This window comes from Dicentrarchus labrax, unplaced genomic scaffold (assembly GCF_905237075.1).
Source record: "Dicentrarchus labrax unplaced genomic scaffold, dlabrax2021, whole genome shotgun sequence".
NCBI classification, from domain to species: Eukaryota; Metazoa; Chordata; class Actinopteri; family Moronidae; genus Dicentrarchus; species Dicentrarchus labrax.
Window position 1 is genome coordinate 13,368,722 of NW_026136715.1, and position 14,817 is coordinate 13,383,538.

The 14,817-nt window shown below is 40.5% G+C and overlaps 1 protein-coding gene across 4 annotated transcripts in view; it reads right to left on the reverse strand.

Moving 5' to 3' along the window:
• The window catches only part of LOC127377904 (potassium voltage-gated channel subfamily D member 3-like), a 94,078-nt gene extending 80,408 nt beyond the window's left edge, over window positions 1–13,670 (reverse strand). The window contains exons 1-3 of one of the 4 annotated variants that reach the window (XM_051426217.1): window positions 13,572–13,670; window positions 13,344–13,460; window positions 11,280–12,459 (exon numbers count right to left, since the gene is read on the reverse strand). In XM_051426217.1, coding sequence (XP_051282177.1) covers window positions 11,280–12,382 — 1,103 coding nt within the window. In that variant the 5' untranslated portion in view covers window positions 12,383–12,459; window positions 13,344–13,460; window positions 13,572–13,670. Of the gene's footprint in view, window positions 1–11,279; window positions 12,460–13,244 lie in introns of all 4 variants that reach the window. The other 3 variants (XM_051426218.1, XM_051426215.1, XM_051426216.1) reach the window with 3 other exon arrangements.
• Between the last annotated feature and the right edge of the window lie 1,147 nt (window positions 13,671–14,817).

A 14,817-nucleotide genomic window follows, 5' to 3' on the forward strand; every position in this document is an offset into this window, starting at 1 on the left:
GTCTACCTGTTCAAAAGCCTCGGCTGCGAGTCTGGGAAGATTAATCAGAGTCATTCAGACAGCGTTTATCACATTCTCTACAGGGAAATGAGAGGCGATTTATTTCTATAACTTGGCCTACATATATGGAGAACTATCACTCACATTCACTTCAGCCCCCATTATCCACTCAGTAATGAGCGTGTCTGCCCAGTGGACACAATACTGTCTAATCCATAATTGTTTACATTCTGGTGTTTGCTCACAGCCAGCTAAATCAAGGGCCACTCCAATAAAACGACTACAACAATGCATTACTAAGTGATGGTGTAATCGTCCTCTTAAATCAGCCTTAATTTATGCAATGTAGTGAAATCAAACCAAGTTAGAATTTAAACTCCTTAAATAGGTACACGCACTTCTTTTTTTCATTAAAAGAAAGTAAAAGTACTATTTAGCAATGCAATCTTGCTTAAATGTTTGTTGTTTTTGTAATTACTCTGAGGGATTCTGGTGTATAATCGGTATCTTGTTGCATTTTTTCTAAATTTTCTCTTCACTTCACTTCACTTCACTTCACAGGAAGCATATTCTGAGCTACACTAAGAGCAAAACAACCTCACTGACTGCTGTAGAAACAGACAAGAAACATGGGGCAGTCTACAGCAATGCTACAAGCGCTGTGAAGATGTTCTTAGGCAGCATACGTCATGGGATCACCAAAATCATTAGGCTTCATCCTCTGGGAACCATGAATGTCTACAAAACTGTATGGCAATCCATCCAATAGTTGTTGAGATATTTTAGTCTGGACCAGAGTCTGTATAATTAAAAATGGATGTAATCTCCATGACATCACCCATAGGTGTCTAAAGAGCCGTTTTGGAAGCTCAGTGTTGTCAGCTCCAGCCATCGCCATCTTGGCAGTCCTGACTCCGCCGGCTCAAGGCTAATCCTTAAATGGGCTAAGACATGGAGCGTGGGTGGACCTGAAGCGGGCTGAATAAAACCTGGTTACTGACAACAGCCGCCTGTGACGTCACTCGGAGGCCATGCCCTTTAAGACTTGATATAATTAAAAGTTATATAAAAATTCATCCCCAGTACAGCTGAATTAGGGAGCCATAGAGACTGAAACCATTTTTTGTACTGGGCAATAAACATGTTAATTTCTCCTGTAAAGTTGGGCATTTAATATGGGGCCTTATGGAGATTGACTCACTTCTGCAGCTTTTGTTGGCAAGATGGATAAAATTAGAAAAAGGCCAACATGAGCCATAACATGGTTGCGCAGACAAGGCCACCCCCCTTATTCCACAAACCAAAGTCTGAATGCTGCAGGAAATTATAAGAAAGGGGGTAAGGGTTCGGTGTGCTTTTATCATGCGTCTTTAGATCAACTCAGTGGGCAGCAGCCATCAGTTGTCCAGGATGCTGCTGAACACCCTGGAAACTGATAATCACTGACTCATTTTCAGGGCTCCTCACTGAGAGCCTGCTGGTAATTGAATTGGAGGAGTGGGCAAAAGTGTAGTGGGCTTGGAAGGACCGTAGCTGAGGGCAATCAGCTGTGACAGACAGTGAGAGAGAGACAGGGAGAGAGGAAGACTGAGAAGTAGAGAGAAAGACAGTTTCTATAATGAAATGTTCACACGTCCGACGTACAATTTTTTGCTTCAACACCTTGAGCATCACTCCAATCACTTTTGCCCAGTTAGTTGAGATGAAGTTAGTCAGGACACAGTGTCCTATGACAGGGCAGCATTTGCATGCATGGCACGGCAATGATGAAAAAGGGGGTGGCAAAACAAAGCACATGCTTGAAATACCTCACTGAAAGACCCTCCTTGTCAATTACCCTTCACAGTCACATTAGCCACAACAAACTCCCTCCTTGGCTGACAGGTGGTCAGGTAAATGCATTTTGCAAAAGCTTGAAAGGCTTGGCGCTCAATATCTCTTTTCAAAAAATGGGCAACCATCCAGATCTCTGCATGAAAAGAGGGTAAAATACATACCAACAACAAAACAGGGGGGTGAGCGAACATCAAACAGAGCTGAAAAGAATAATTTCAGTGGCAGATTTTGGAAGGCTGACTGGGGTGCAGTATTGACTTGTGTGACCTCAAACACAAAAACACAAGCAGCAGGTACCAGCTCTACTAGCTACATTTCCTCTTTTTGATATGTTTAATCTGGTCTGGTCTTATTTATTCTTCATAAATAAGACCATAAGAGGTTATGGATTGTTTGTAGATTGCTTTTGAGGTTCTTGGACCAATTTTCAACTGCTGAAAAAAATTACAATTTTTCAGATGCTGTTATAATCAAGGACAAATAAGCCACCTTACACACACCTCTTTGTAAGCCACCTTACACACGCTCACTATACCAGTTCTGTTACTTCTTCTAAATCAAATATGACCAATAGCAATCTATAATTCATCATTCAATACTGGTTATCTGTAAAGCCATATCAAAAACGCCAATGCCAATAATGAGTCATTTTTAGTCAAGACATAGCTCTATTTAGGGCTATGTCAGTCTGTCCATCAGTCCATCCCTTTAGTCCAATTATTGGATGGATAGTAATACAATTTTGTATAGAGAATTAATCTTACTGACTGATGAATTTTCCTCTAGCACTATCATCACGTCAAAGTTTTCACTTATCTTGTGAATATCTCAACATCTACTTAACAGATTGGCACAACATTTTTTAGACATTTAAGGGTCCCAGATGGTGAATCCTAATGACTTTGGTGATATCCTTTTAATGAAATATCTTGACAGCTTGTTGATGGACTGCCAGGAACTCTCATATACCCCTCAGGATGAATTATAGTAACTTTGGTAACCGCTTAACTTTTGATCTAGTGCCATCATCAGGTCAAATGTTAACACGCGGTTCAAAGCACTGAACTCACAAAGTCACTAACATGGCTGCAGACTCTTAGTCTTGTTTTACATATTTATCTTAAGAGAATCATATGATATCATGTTCGAGCCTCTATCTGCAATCCAAATCAAAGGGCCATCATTCCATCTTTGTCAAGTTCATATGGTTGTTTTCCAATAACAGAGCCTGCATTCGATCATTCAAAATTTGAAAATATATAAGAATACTTCTTGTTTCAAATAACTGATGCTGATAAAAAAGGTATAGTTACTGTCTGAATTTGACTCACTTAGGGCATTTGGCTTGTGTAATTTTAAACAGTTTTTCTTGTTTTTGTCATATTAAATTGGCTTGTTTTTAGTGCCTTCAACAGCAAACAACCCCGAAAATGTTACCTACACATTTTACATTCAGGTGCACTATTTAAACACACAGGTTAGATTTGTGGATGTGCCCCTGTGCTCTGTTGCGTCTGACCACCAGGCAATGGACACAGTGTCCCCGTCGGTAATTGAGGCAGTTGTAAGTTACATTCACTGGTATGAGCAGAATATGAACATACTGTGAGTTATTGCTGTGTACCTAGAAACCACAGACCTGGAAAATTACTTTAGCGATTTTTCTGCTTTTTATAACAACCTCAACATCACACAATCAGCAGCCATAGACATAAAACTAAATGTGGAGGAACATAATTACTTTAGCAAAGTACACTGAGTTACAGAACAGAATATACTAAACATGTAAACATAAGCTTTCATAGTGAGACACAAACACATTGTGAACATTATTTCAACATAGACACAGCCTCAAGATACATGTCAGTTTAGAAGAAAACACGAAAAAGAAAGTGGACAAGGTTAGAGGTAGTGAATGAGGGAGAAGTCAAAGAGAAACAAGAATAAAACTCTACAGCAATGCAGCCCTGTTAGTCTGTAATGAGCATAACAACAATACCGGAAAACAAAAATTGTAAGAAGAAAACGATTGTATTCTCAGATCCATCAATCAGGCAAAAAAAACCAAAAAACATCTCAATACTCAGCTCTACATTTTCAGACTTGGCTTAAGCTGTGTTTTGAGCTGAATACTTGTGGCATGGTATGTTAGAGCGGGGCTATAAATCAATGAAATATCAATATTGTGATATCAAATTCAATATGTGTTAGTTTTTGGTCACAATATCAAAATATATGTAATTTGGACTAATTAAGGCTATTTTTTCCAACTTGTTTGAGTGTTGTAGCTTAAAAAAAAACACATTTCCAGAAAATACTACGTCACAATATACACTGGTATATTTCAGTCATTATATAAAATTGTAAAAAATGAAGCTAAAGCTGTCAGACAATTCATTAGTTTTGGATGCACTGTATCATATTATTAACCTAAATCTTGAACAAGTGGAATGTTTGGCCAATTGCTAATCTAGTCGATAAGATTCGCCATCTGGACACAATAAACATTTTCACCAAATTTAATCCAACTGTCAAGATTTCAGTCTGGAGCAAACAATAGACTGACTGACCGACCCCTGGCCATCCCAAGAGCCACACCAGAGCCAGACAGAGAAAAGAAGAAACCAAGGTGAAGAGGTGAAAATGGACTGACATTTCTATGTTGAGACCTTTTTTTGTTGTTTTGTCTTTAGTAGCTGTGGGAAAAGGAGAATAGGGGTCAGAGGGCTGGTTGAGAGGCAGTACAATGAAGCACTCCCTATGTTTCTTTACTCTGGAAGATAGACTGAGGTAGAGGAGAGGGAGGGTGAGGAAAGACAAACTGAGGGAGAATAAAAGCTGGAAGGTCAAAGTTGAGATTCAGTTTTTCTACATCATACATGCTTCTGTGCACATTTGTATTTCCATCATTAAATAATAATTTTTTCAATATCAGTGAGTTCAGCTGGAAATCAGTGTCGTACAGAAGCCATCTTAAGACCAAAGACAACTGCGTTAGTCAAGCTTTTTGATACACTCCTTCTGGTTTCACTCTCCAGCCGTAAGAGAGGACAAAGGTATTACACACAAATGTGGCTTTTATTCTCATCAGAAATAAGAAAAAGAAATGTGGATAATCTAGTCCATGATTAATTATTCATTTGGATTTCTGTTAAATTGTGATGTTGGGTTCTACCCACCACTGTCAGTGTGGGTAAGGAGAAGTAATTATTCCATAATTCATGACAAGCCCTGATATATTAAAATTAAGTTACAAAGCCTTTCCAGTCTCTTAACTGTTATTTAAAGTTTGCAGACTTGTTTGGATCCCTGTCAAATGCCTATTTTACCATAGCTTGTATTGGCTGTTTGCTGATGCAAAAAAAAGAAAGGAAAAAGAAAACACAAAGGTGAGAAAAGAAACCGGGCTGTGCAAGCCTTCAGATAACAGAAAAAGGCTTCTTGATAATATTATCAGGAAGTGAAATATTTGACTTCTGTCTGTCCATTAAAAGGTATTGGGCTCTATTTTTTACGTAGGCCCCAATGTTCTTCTGAATACTCTGGCCCCATTTCCACCTGTTACTAACATGTGATCTGTACCTGGATAAAGACACCTGATCCTTATTTATACTGCTGGTATATCAGTTAGTGTTTTTGCTTATCCAGATAGAATATCCAGACGCAGATCACCTGTGTTAATGCCAGGTGGAAATGGAGGTTGGTGGCAATTGCCTGCTCAATGCTTTGTTTATATACTGTGATAAGTAGTTGCTTTTGCTGCTGTAGGTTGGTTCTCTAACAGTTGCTATCCTGCATTTTCTACAGAAAAGAAATGTTTTACCAGTAATATATTTTCTATTAAAAATCTATGCCAGACAACAAGTTTAAGCTGGTTAGTTTAATTACCTCCTGCCTTAATTGAAGTGATGATGTTTTCTAAATTATGAATAGTACTGGGGAGTAATGTAAGTTGCCAAAATGCTGTGACTGTAAATGTTGCCTGGAAAATCTCCATATATGAGTAAATCCTTTTAAAAGCCATGATAATAACTCTTACTATTTTCATGAATAATTAATCTTGATTTAACAATAAAATTAAGGATATTGAAATTTTTTTAGGTCAGTGTATGCATTAGAGTGCTGTACAGAGTATATAATTAGCATTTCAACATACATTTCAGTACATTTCTAAATAACCCGAAGGCTGAATGCTTTGAGTGAGAAAGCCATAAATCATTCACACTTTAAACCCCTACCATACCGTATGCGTGTCACACACTCATGATCTCCTATCATTATGCAATCTCTCAATTGATATGAGAGCAGGTCAACTCACCCCTAATCCTGACCTTAAAAAAGAAAAGGTTACAAACAGACCTGGACCTAAATCACTATGGACAAATTACTTCCTTAACTGCTCTCATGAATCCAAGATAAAGGGTCAGTGACATCACATCTAGGTGCTATCTTTTAGTCATATTCTCATCACCAATTCTAATTAGTAGCACTAACAATGGCTGCAACATTTGTCACTACTGCCCAAATCAATATTCACTCATTTGCATTGATCATCGTTTTTCACAAGCTGTTGGCTCCAAAATAAATGCTCTATAAATGAGAGCTCGGTGACAGGGCATGTGAAAGGGGGTGGAAAAAAATGCACACTAGGAAAGCCACACATATGCCCTTTATGGGCATAAGTAAACACTAACATACGTCTTCTACGTGCACACACAACCCATGCGCTACAGTGTACGTGAAAGGTCTTGCATGGTTGTCTGGGAGACAGAGAGCAGTGCATTGATCTTAGAGGAGCAGTGATCAAAAGAAGCTGGTCTTTGATAAGGATATTAATCATACTCCGGCATGGTTATGCTAATGACTACAACACAACCAAACACTCCAGCTCTCATCAATACTTATGCATGCAATACAACCTAATGAGTCTGCAAAGATGACAAGATGCATAGAGAACAGTGGACATGTTTTGTTACGTGTAACAGATTGCATTTTAAGAGAGCAGTGGAACTAGTTGCTCTTTATTGCTCAAACTAATACACACTGTTTATCAGTTTACAGCCTTGTAAATTGACTACAAGACAACAAATATCATTTATACAATAAAGTCTTTCTCGCATTAGTGGCAAAAACTAGCTTGGTGTGAAAATCTGCAAAAAAACACCAATTTTACCATCATTATATTATGCATATTATGCACATCAACAAACAAACAAAAGGCTAGTTTGCTCAGTAAAAAAATATCCCAAATGCATGTAAGCAGACCAGAATTTTGTTAGACATTAATGTTGTAAATGGTTAGCTAAATTAACTTTTGTAATGACTTGCTACTAAAAAAGTGCCAGCCAGCATTAGGCTAATATTATCATGTTCATGCCTGATGTTGACATACAGTCTCACTGCTGCCAAATACCAGGCTTCAACTTAGATTACAACCAAGTAATGAACATAGCCTCTTTTAATTTGTTGTGAACATATGTTCGCTATAGGTCAGAAGCAGACGTTTTCATTTAAACTCATAGCCAAGCTATGCAAGGAAATGAAATTCTTAATCCTGCCTATAAAACTCTGATTGATCGCTTGTTTCTCAGAGTAGAAAAAGCTTTAATGAGCACAGCGCCAAAACTACATGAGTCGCTGAACAAATCAGAGATGTGGGCAGGCTATTCGGAGGTCTGGCTATGGTGGTTTAATAGCCAACAGTGTAATAGCACCCACAGCGAATAGTGGTATATACGTTAGCTATAATGGCTCACTATAGTGCTGGCCTGGCTTCCTCAATCAGTCAAGAGCCTCATTATATAGTGAACCAGTGTTGATGAGTGGTGGTTGCTACAATACTTTAATTCCCCTTTTTACTCTATCTGGCTAACAACAGAGAGAGGTTTTTGGGGTGAGCTGCTACAGAGATTCAAAACAAAAGCATGCATCTTTATGGCACACTTTCCTAAGTCCTCCTTCATTAGGAAAAAATCCACTTGACAATCACCACAGAGGGCTTTTAGGAAGTGATTTCATTTGCTACTGCATTTAGAGGTTCAACTGTGATAATATTTTATACTCACTATGATTAAAATGTTAGCTATTAAAGCACTTGGTCCCAGTGCTAAATGTAAACAAAAAAATTCTCCAAACAGATTATGATGAATAAACATAATATACACAACGTACAAAAATATCTTGTTAGAGATCATTACAAACTTAACTGCCGAACTGGGATCACACTAGGACAATTAAGTCAGGTTTTCTTTCATGGGCTTCTTGTGTCTCTTCCACAGGACGTGAACTACATAAAGCCTATATAGACCACTAATGAAAAACTAAGGTTTAACAGTTGCACACAAAAACACACAAACACCTTCTCTCAGTTTATATTAATGGTTCAACCAAATATGACAAACGCTCAAATTTATTCTCACACAAAGGTCAAAATCAATTTGTTTAACAACCTAGGGAACAAAATCCCTCACAGGTCCTATTGTCTAAATGTCTCTGATTTAGCTTAAGCCTCACCACTGTGTCCCTGCCTGCCGGCCTGCCCCTCATTTGCTGGATTTTAGCTAAGCCGTTTTGCTCTGCTACAGAGTGAGCACGGGACTCTAAGGATTGCATTGTTGGTTGGTGGCTTTCTAACTTGCATGAGTGGTTAAACGTCCTTTTTGTCCAGTTGGTCATGAGCAGCAGCACTGCCTCTGGGGTCCGCTTTTTTGGGGGATTTTAGACTCTTATCTTGTTTGTGCCAAAGCCAGTTTGTACAAAAATGTGTCCTCTGCAATTTTTGTCTTTCTGTAATCCCCTTTAGATGTAACTAAAAAGTCAGGTGCAATAAATAGATGCCTGATTGCATCTTTTTCTCTATCCCTAGCTTTCTCAATCTCTTAGCCCAGACGCCATTTGCCAGTTCTCTTCTGACAATCGGTTGTCCATTCCCGGGAAATAAGAGGAGAGCTGCACTTAAAAAAAAAAGTGATTCACCTATTTCAGTATTTCATTGCATTGTTATAGAGGGATTATAGACTCTGATTGAGGTCAGATTATTGTCAGATAAACAAAACGTTCAAAAAGCAACAGCAGGCCACCAGCATACGTGACACAATAACGGCACCTTTGTTGCTGTGTGTCACAGTGCTAATGAATACAGGTGTCTGCATGTAACCACACAACCTAACACGCCACAATCTGCCATGGGCTACATACACGGACACACCAAATGATCAAAACACACACAAACACAGTATTTCTCAGAGTGCAGCACAGATACCAGGGCTAAAGCTCACAAGTTAACAGTAAATTCAACATGAGAGTGCCGATGATATGAGTATCTCCACTAGGAGAACAAAGCAGTACACACTCTCGACAGCACAACTCTAAGCCCTAAGGCACCTAGACGGGGAGACAAGAAGTCAAGAAAAACGTCTTTTGTGGGAACTGGCTTTCATCTTATTTAGTCAGATGATTGCTTTACAGCAGACAGTCAAGATGCTTTTTCACAGATTTCAATGCAAGTTAGTGGAGTAAAGAGTGGAAAAACTTCAAAGATAGCAGTTGCGCATCTGAAATTACAATACATGTCAAACAGACTTACGCCCACTCAAGGAAAACCCACATACAAGGTCTTATAACATGCATATCAATGCAAATACAATGAAAGGTTTGCATTTATGTGTATACATGCAGAAAGCCAAATATTTTTGTATACGGCTAGTTTGGGTGTGTTTATGATGTAAACCAAGAGCAGAGACCAGAATGTCAGGTTTACATTAGTCAGCAGAAGCAGTGGGCCACATCATTAGTCACTCTGACACCCACTTCTGGCCACTGCTTTATTGATGAGGCCATGCTCAACAACTACCCCCCTCTTAAAACACACCACACACACACACACACACACACACACACACACACACACACACACACCCCTCCTCTTGCACAATCCTACTGTAAAAGCAACAGGAGACATGTTTAGAGTCTCAGGTCTCACTCCAGTGGGAAGAGACGGGTACTGTGTGAGAGACTACGGGCTAGCATTGACAGCAAAGTAAGCCGCTGTGTGTTCACAAAATTAACAGCAACAGAGCAGACAGTGCCAATGCTATTTTCCACAATTCAGGGGCTGTTCATCTGTCCGCAGACCAAATAACCGATCCAGAATCAAACATGTGTTCAACAAACACCAGATCTTCTGGGCAGGTTTTGAATGGCAGGACACGATAACAGGGTGCCAAGTGTGTCACGGCAATGAGCTCAGAGCCATTTATGGCCTCCATGACATTTAGCAGGATGCTGCAATTTGTCAGCCTCTCAGTCTGACTCACACATCCACAACAGGGGACGCTCATGAAGCACAGTACCATTAGGCCTAATAGTGCTGCATCACAGAACTGTGTGGCTGTGTGTGTGCACACGTAGTGTAAAATTAATGATATATGTGTGGTTCCCCTCACTACCATAAAACCACTGGTGGAAATATATGATAACATAAAAATGAAGAAAAACTGGTTGGAAGACATAACAAATGAATGCATCAAAATGCTCTTCGTGTTCATCCAGTAAACCTCAATCAAAGCTAATTCATGACCTTGTAAAGGCAAACAATAACAGCAGCCCTGGGTTATAGGTTAATTTGGCATTCAGTGAACAATAAAAACAGTCTGTGTTAATAACAATAAACATCTCTGCCTGTTACCCATATGCAAATACCTGAGCCACTCACGTGCCTCTTAAATTGGAGAGCATTTTGATATTCTTCATCAGAGCCTTTGTACTAAGAGGCACTTAATTTTCAAGGCCAGCAACTAGTGTAACTCACAAAGAGTGAGTGGAGGAGGAGGGCTCTCAAAATGCAAAGTCACTGTTTCACTTCATTCTGACTGAAAGAGCATTGCTGTTAACCACAGGGCAAGTTGGAGAGGGAAGTAATGGTATAATCTCTGATTCTCTATTTTCTATCCAGTGTTTTAGTTTCACTAAAATGCTTTCAACTTTCCCCCTTTCTCTACAATCTCTCTCTCTCTCTCTCTCTCTCTCTCTCTCCATTATCAGTGATGTATAAAGGGCATGCTATGGCACAGCCATTACTCGGAGACAATAACCTGATGGCTGCTCTACTCCCAGAAGAATACCCTTAGTTGTAAAGGCACACAGTCTAGTGAAAAGTCACATTTCTCTTTACATTCTTATCGTTAAGCGTAAAGTTGGTAAAGTACGTCTTGGAAAGGGTGGCTCTGACTTCTGAAACAGTTGTAGGTTTTTGGGCCACGGAGTCAGACACACATTTCAAGTCAAATCATAATCAAACATTTACTCACACATAACAGATCCAACTGCAAATACACATGTACACACATCCACACAGTCTGGCATACACAAACATGCACTTGCTCGCACACGCACACACACACACACAGCACTCGCAACAAGATAAAAGAGGTGTCTGCTCTTACCCGAGTGTTGTCATAGTAACGATGGTGTACCAGAAGGAGGCTGGGATGCTGGTGAATTTGCTGGAGCTTGAACCCTTCTCTGCGTAGAACATGACGGTAGCAAAGATAATTATGGCCATAGTGAGGGAGAAGAGCAGGAAGCCCAGCTCTGAGGCACAGCTCTTTAGCGTGTAGCCAAGGATGCGCAGGCCCTGCGAGTGACGGGAGAACTTAAAGATACGGAAGACGCGGAAAACACGGAGTGTCACAAAAGCGCCACTCACGTCCTCGTTGTCAGTCATCACCAGGCCAATGTAGTAGGGCAAGATGGCCACCACATCAATGATGCTCATGACGGATCTCATGAAGCGGTAGCGGCTAGGCGCAGCGAACAAGCGCATCAGGTACTCCACGGTGAAGATCATGACACAGGCTGTGTCCATGCAGAAAAAGGCTACGGTGTAGCGCTCACCACATGGCACCTCCTTCTGGTTGGGTGATGACCCGCAGGGCACTGTCTCCACCACATTGGTGATGACGGAGACAGCTATGAAGAAGCCAGTGACGTAGTAGAAGACAAGGGCCATAGTGGAAGTGTGGGGGTTCTCGAAAGCCCGCCACATTGTCTCCCTGAAGGTCATGTTGGGCAGCTTAGCATCCTTGTTGTCCTCCTGGTCATCCATCAGACGCTCTGCATTCTCCCTCTTCCTATCCTTATACTCTTCATAACAGCAGTCCCCGATGATTTCTGGGATGATGCCAAAGAAAGCCAGCTCCTCTTCATAGGAGGAGATGCACTCGTAGCGTGGGTAGTGGAGCTTGCCTGTGCGGTAGAAGTTGAGAATGCTGCGGAACACATCTGGGTCCCGGTCGAAGAAGTACTCTTTGGTCTCCTCGTTGTAGAAGAACTCCTTTTCCGAGCTCCCCAGCAGGGTGTCTGGATAGCGGTCCAGCGTGTTCCTCCAGGTCTCGAAGCGCCGTCCACTGACATTAAGAATGATTAGCTCATCCTGCCGCTTGTTCTTCTCAGTGGGAGCAACTGGCATGGGCAAATTGGCCACAGGCATCCAGCCGATCGCTGCCGCCCTGGCAAAGGGAAGCCATGCCGCTACTCCCGCCGCCATGCTGTGTCCGGCTTGGGGCTTGGGGGGGAACAAGTCCAGCACCTTCACAACCAGTTTGAACTTAGCTCATTCACCATCTAAAAAGGGAAGAGAGGGAGGAGTTGATAAGAATAGGAGGGACAGAGCTGTTTTGATTATGACAGAGGGAAGAGTAAGACCAATTCATGAGATACCACCCCCCCCCCGAGAAAAAGGTGATAATTTAAGATAAATTGAGGCAACAGATGTGGGAGAGAGTGAAGTAATCTAGATCTAGTGAAAAAAGTGAGAGAGTAAAAAAAAGGAACTGGATGTAACATTGAAGACAAAAACAAACAACACAACTCATATCCTAACAAGGCAGTCTAGCTGAGACAGCAAAAAGTGCCTTTAATACAATTTAACATCACACTTAAGGTGAGAAACCTTTAAGTGCACAATAAAAATATATATATTTAATATTGTAAGCTTTAATGTGGTTACAGAGACATACTGCAATTTCCACTAAGCATCATCTTCCCTATAATTACTTTAAGGATATATTTCTCACATCCTCTCTATTGAGTTACAGTCAAGAAGCATCCTTGGAACACAGTTCACTGCATCTTACTTTTAAAACTCAAGGCGACCAAGCAACTGCATCATAAAAGAGCCTATAAAACAGGCTTTTGTTGAACTCGTTTCTATAAACAGGCACATTTACAAGGCTATAGTCCTCTTAAAATACAAGCTGGAGATCCAAAACCTGTTGAGTTCCAACCAGATGCATCTTTATTTTACTCCAAATAAATGAAAGTAGTTCAGGATTATTCTGATTAAATTCACGATTTTAGATGCATGTGACTCGATTCTAAACAAGCATTTTTGTCAATTGGCTACTTACCCTCAACACGGAATAAAGAAAAGCGATCCAATTTTCCCGAACAGGTTGGCAACTAAACACGCTTCATATTAAACAGCTTTATCTTCGATTACAACTCACCGATTCAAATTTCTCCATCCAAAGAAACACGACCTTCTTCAAGAGCAATTTATTTACAAGTCGTAGGTTTGGTTATTTCCTAAAAAATAAATAATAAAAAATAATAAAAAGCCGTGTCTGGGGAAACAAAATACCAAGAAAGAAGAAGTTATTAAGCGAAGAGGAGAGCCACGTTAGATAAACGCTACTGCCGAGGTGAAAGCGGAAAAGTACCGGAGACGGACGTACCACAGCTGTTTTAATTCCGTTTCCATTATGAGACGGGAGAAGTGATGAGAGGACTCCGCCGTGGAGACCGTCTAAGGTTGGCTTTTCGGGATGAGTGGTGGGAAGAGACGGAGGAGGAGGAGCGCTCTCTCTCTCTCTCTCTCTCTCTCTCTCTCTCTCTGCGCAGGGCGGATTGTGAACCAAAACTGCAGTTCTGGGAAAACCTCGATCAGGACTCAGAAACGATGCGCAGAAACTGGGTTACTCACTGATGAGAAAAAGGAAGAAGAAGAAAAAAAAGAGATACACACAAAATGCATCGACGAAAGAGTTTCCTGTCCTCAGGGCGAGAATGGATAAACTATCCAACCTGTCTGCACTCTGTTGGAACAACACATATCCAAGGCAAGTTGCCTGCAGACTTATCCACAGGATACATCATAGCAGGGTCTAAGAATTCAAGAGCCCCTGAAAGTCCACCTTGGGCAAATTTGTCTTTAATTAAAAAAGATATATTTATTTTTTGGCCACGTGGTGGCAGCAGAAACACTTGGTAAACACAACATTTACATATTATATTGCCTAGTATTGAATCATTGTAAGTCTGAATTTTGGGGAGAAGGGACATAATTACCATTTAAAAAAAAAAGTAATATAACGAGTAGTGTAATATTACTTTTTTTGAGTAACTAAATAATGCTTATTTACAATTGCAGCAGTTATGGAACAACATTATCATTAATTTGGCAAATGTAGGTGCTATATTAACTCTTTTATTAGCTCTGTTTTGGTTTCCTGCTCTTTAGCTGCTAAATGCTCCACTTTGTTCACCAGCTTGTCGCTGACTATGCAGTGAGACACTAACGCGCAGAAAGTCATGATGCATTTATGGTAAAACCGCTTAGTCATGGTTACATCCTAAAGGGCATTTTACCATGTTATGTCCACTTGAAGGGCACTCTAGAGGGCATTTTATCATGTTTTGTCCACTGAAAGGGCACCCTAGAGGGCTCTCTGTGTTTCATTGTGTTTTATCTACAATGCGAGCATCCAAGAGGGCACTTTTATTTTTTTAACATGGGAGAGTGAGAGTGAGCCAGAAGAGTAAAGTTGTGGGCCAGGCAGGTAAACAATGAGCTGAAACTAGCTATAAAGCCGGAGGGAGCTGCAGATTCAGGTGATAATTTTCTGTAGATTCATCACTATGAGTGAAAATATTATATTATTATAATATTTGACCCTCCTCAACTGTTGAGCCCTGGGCCTA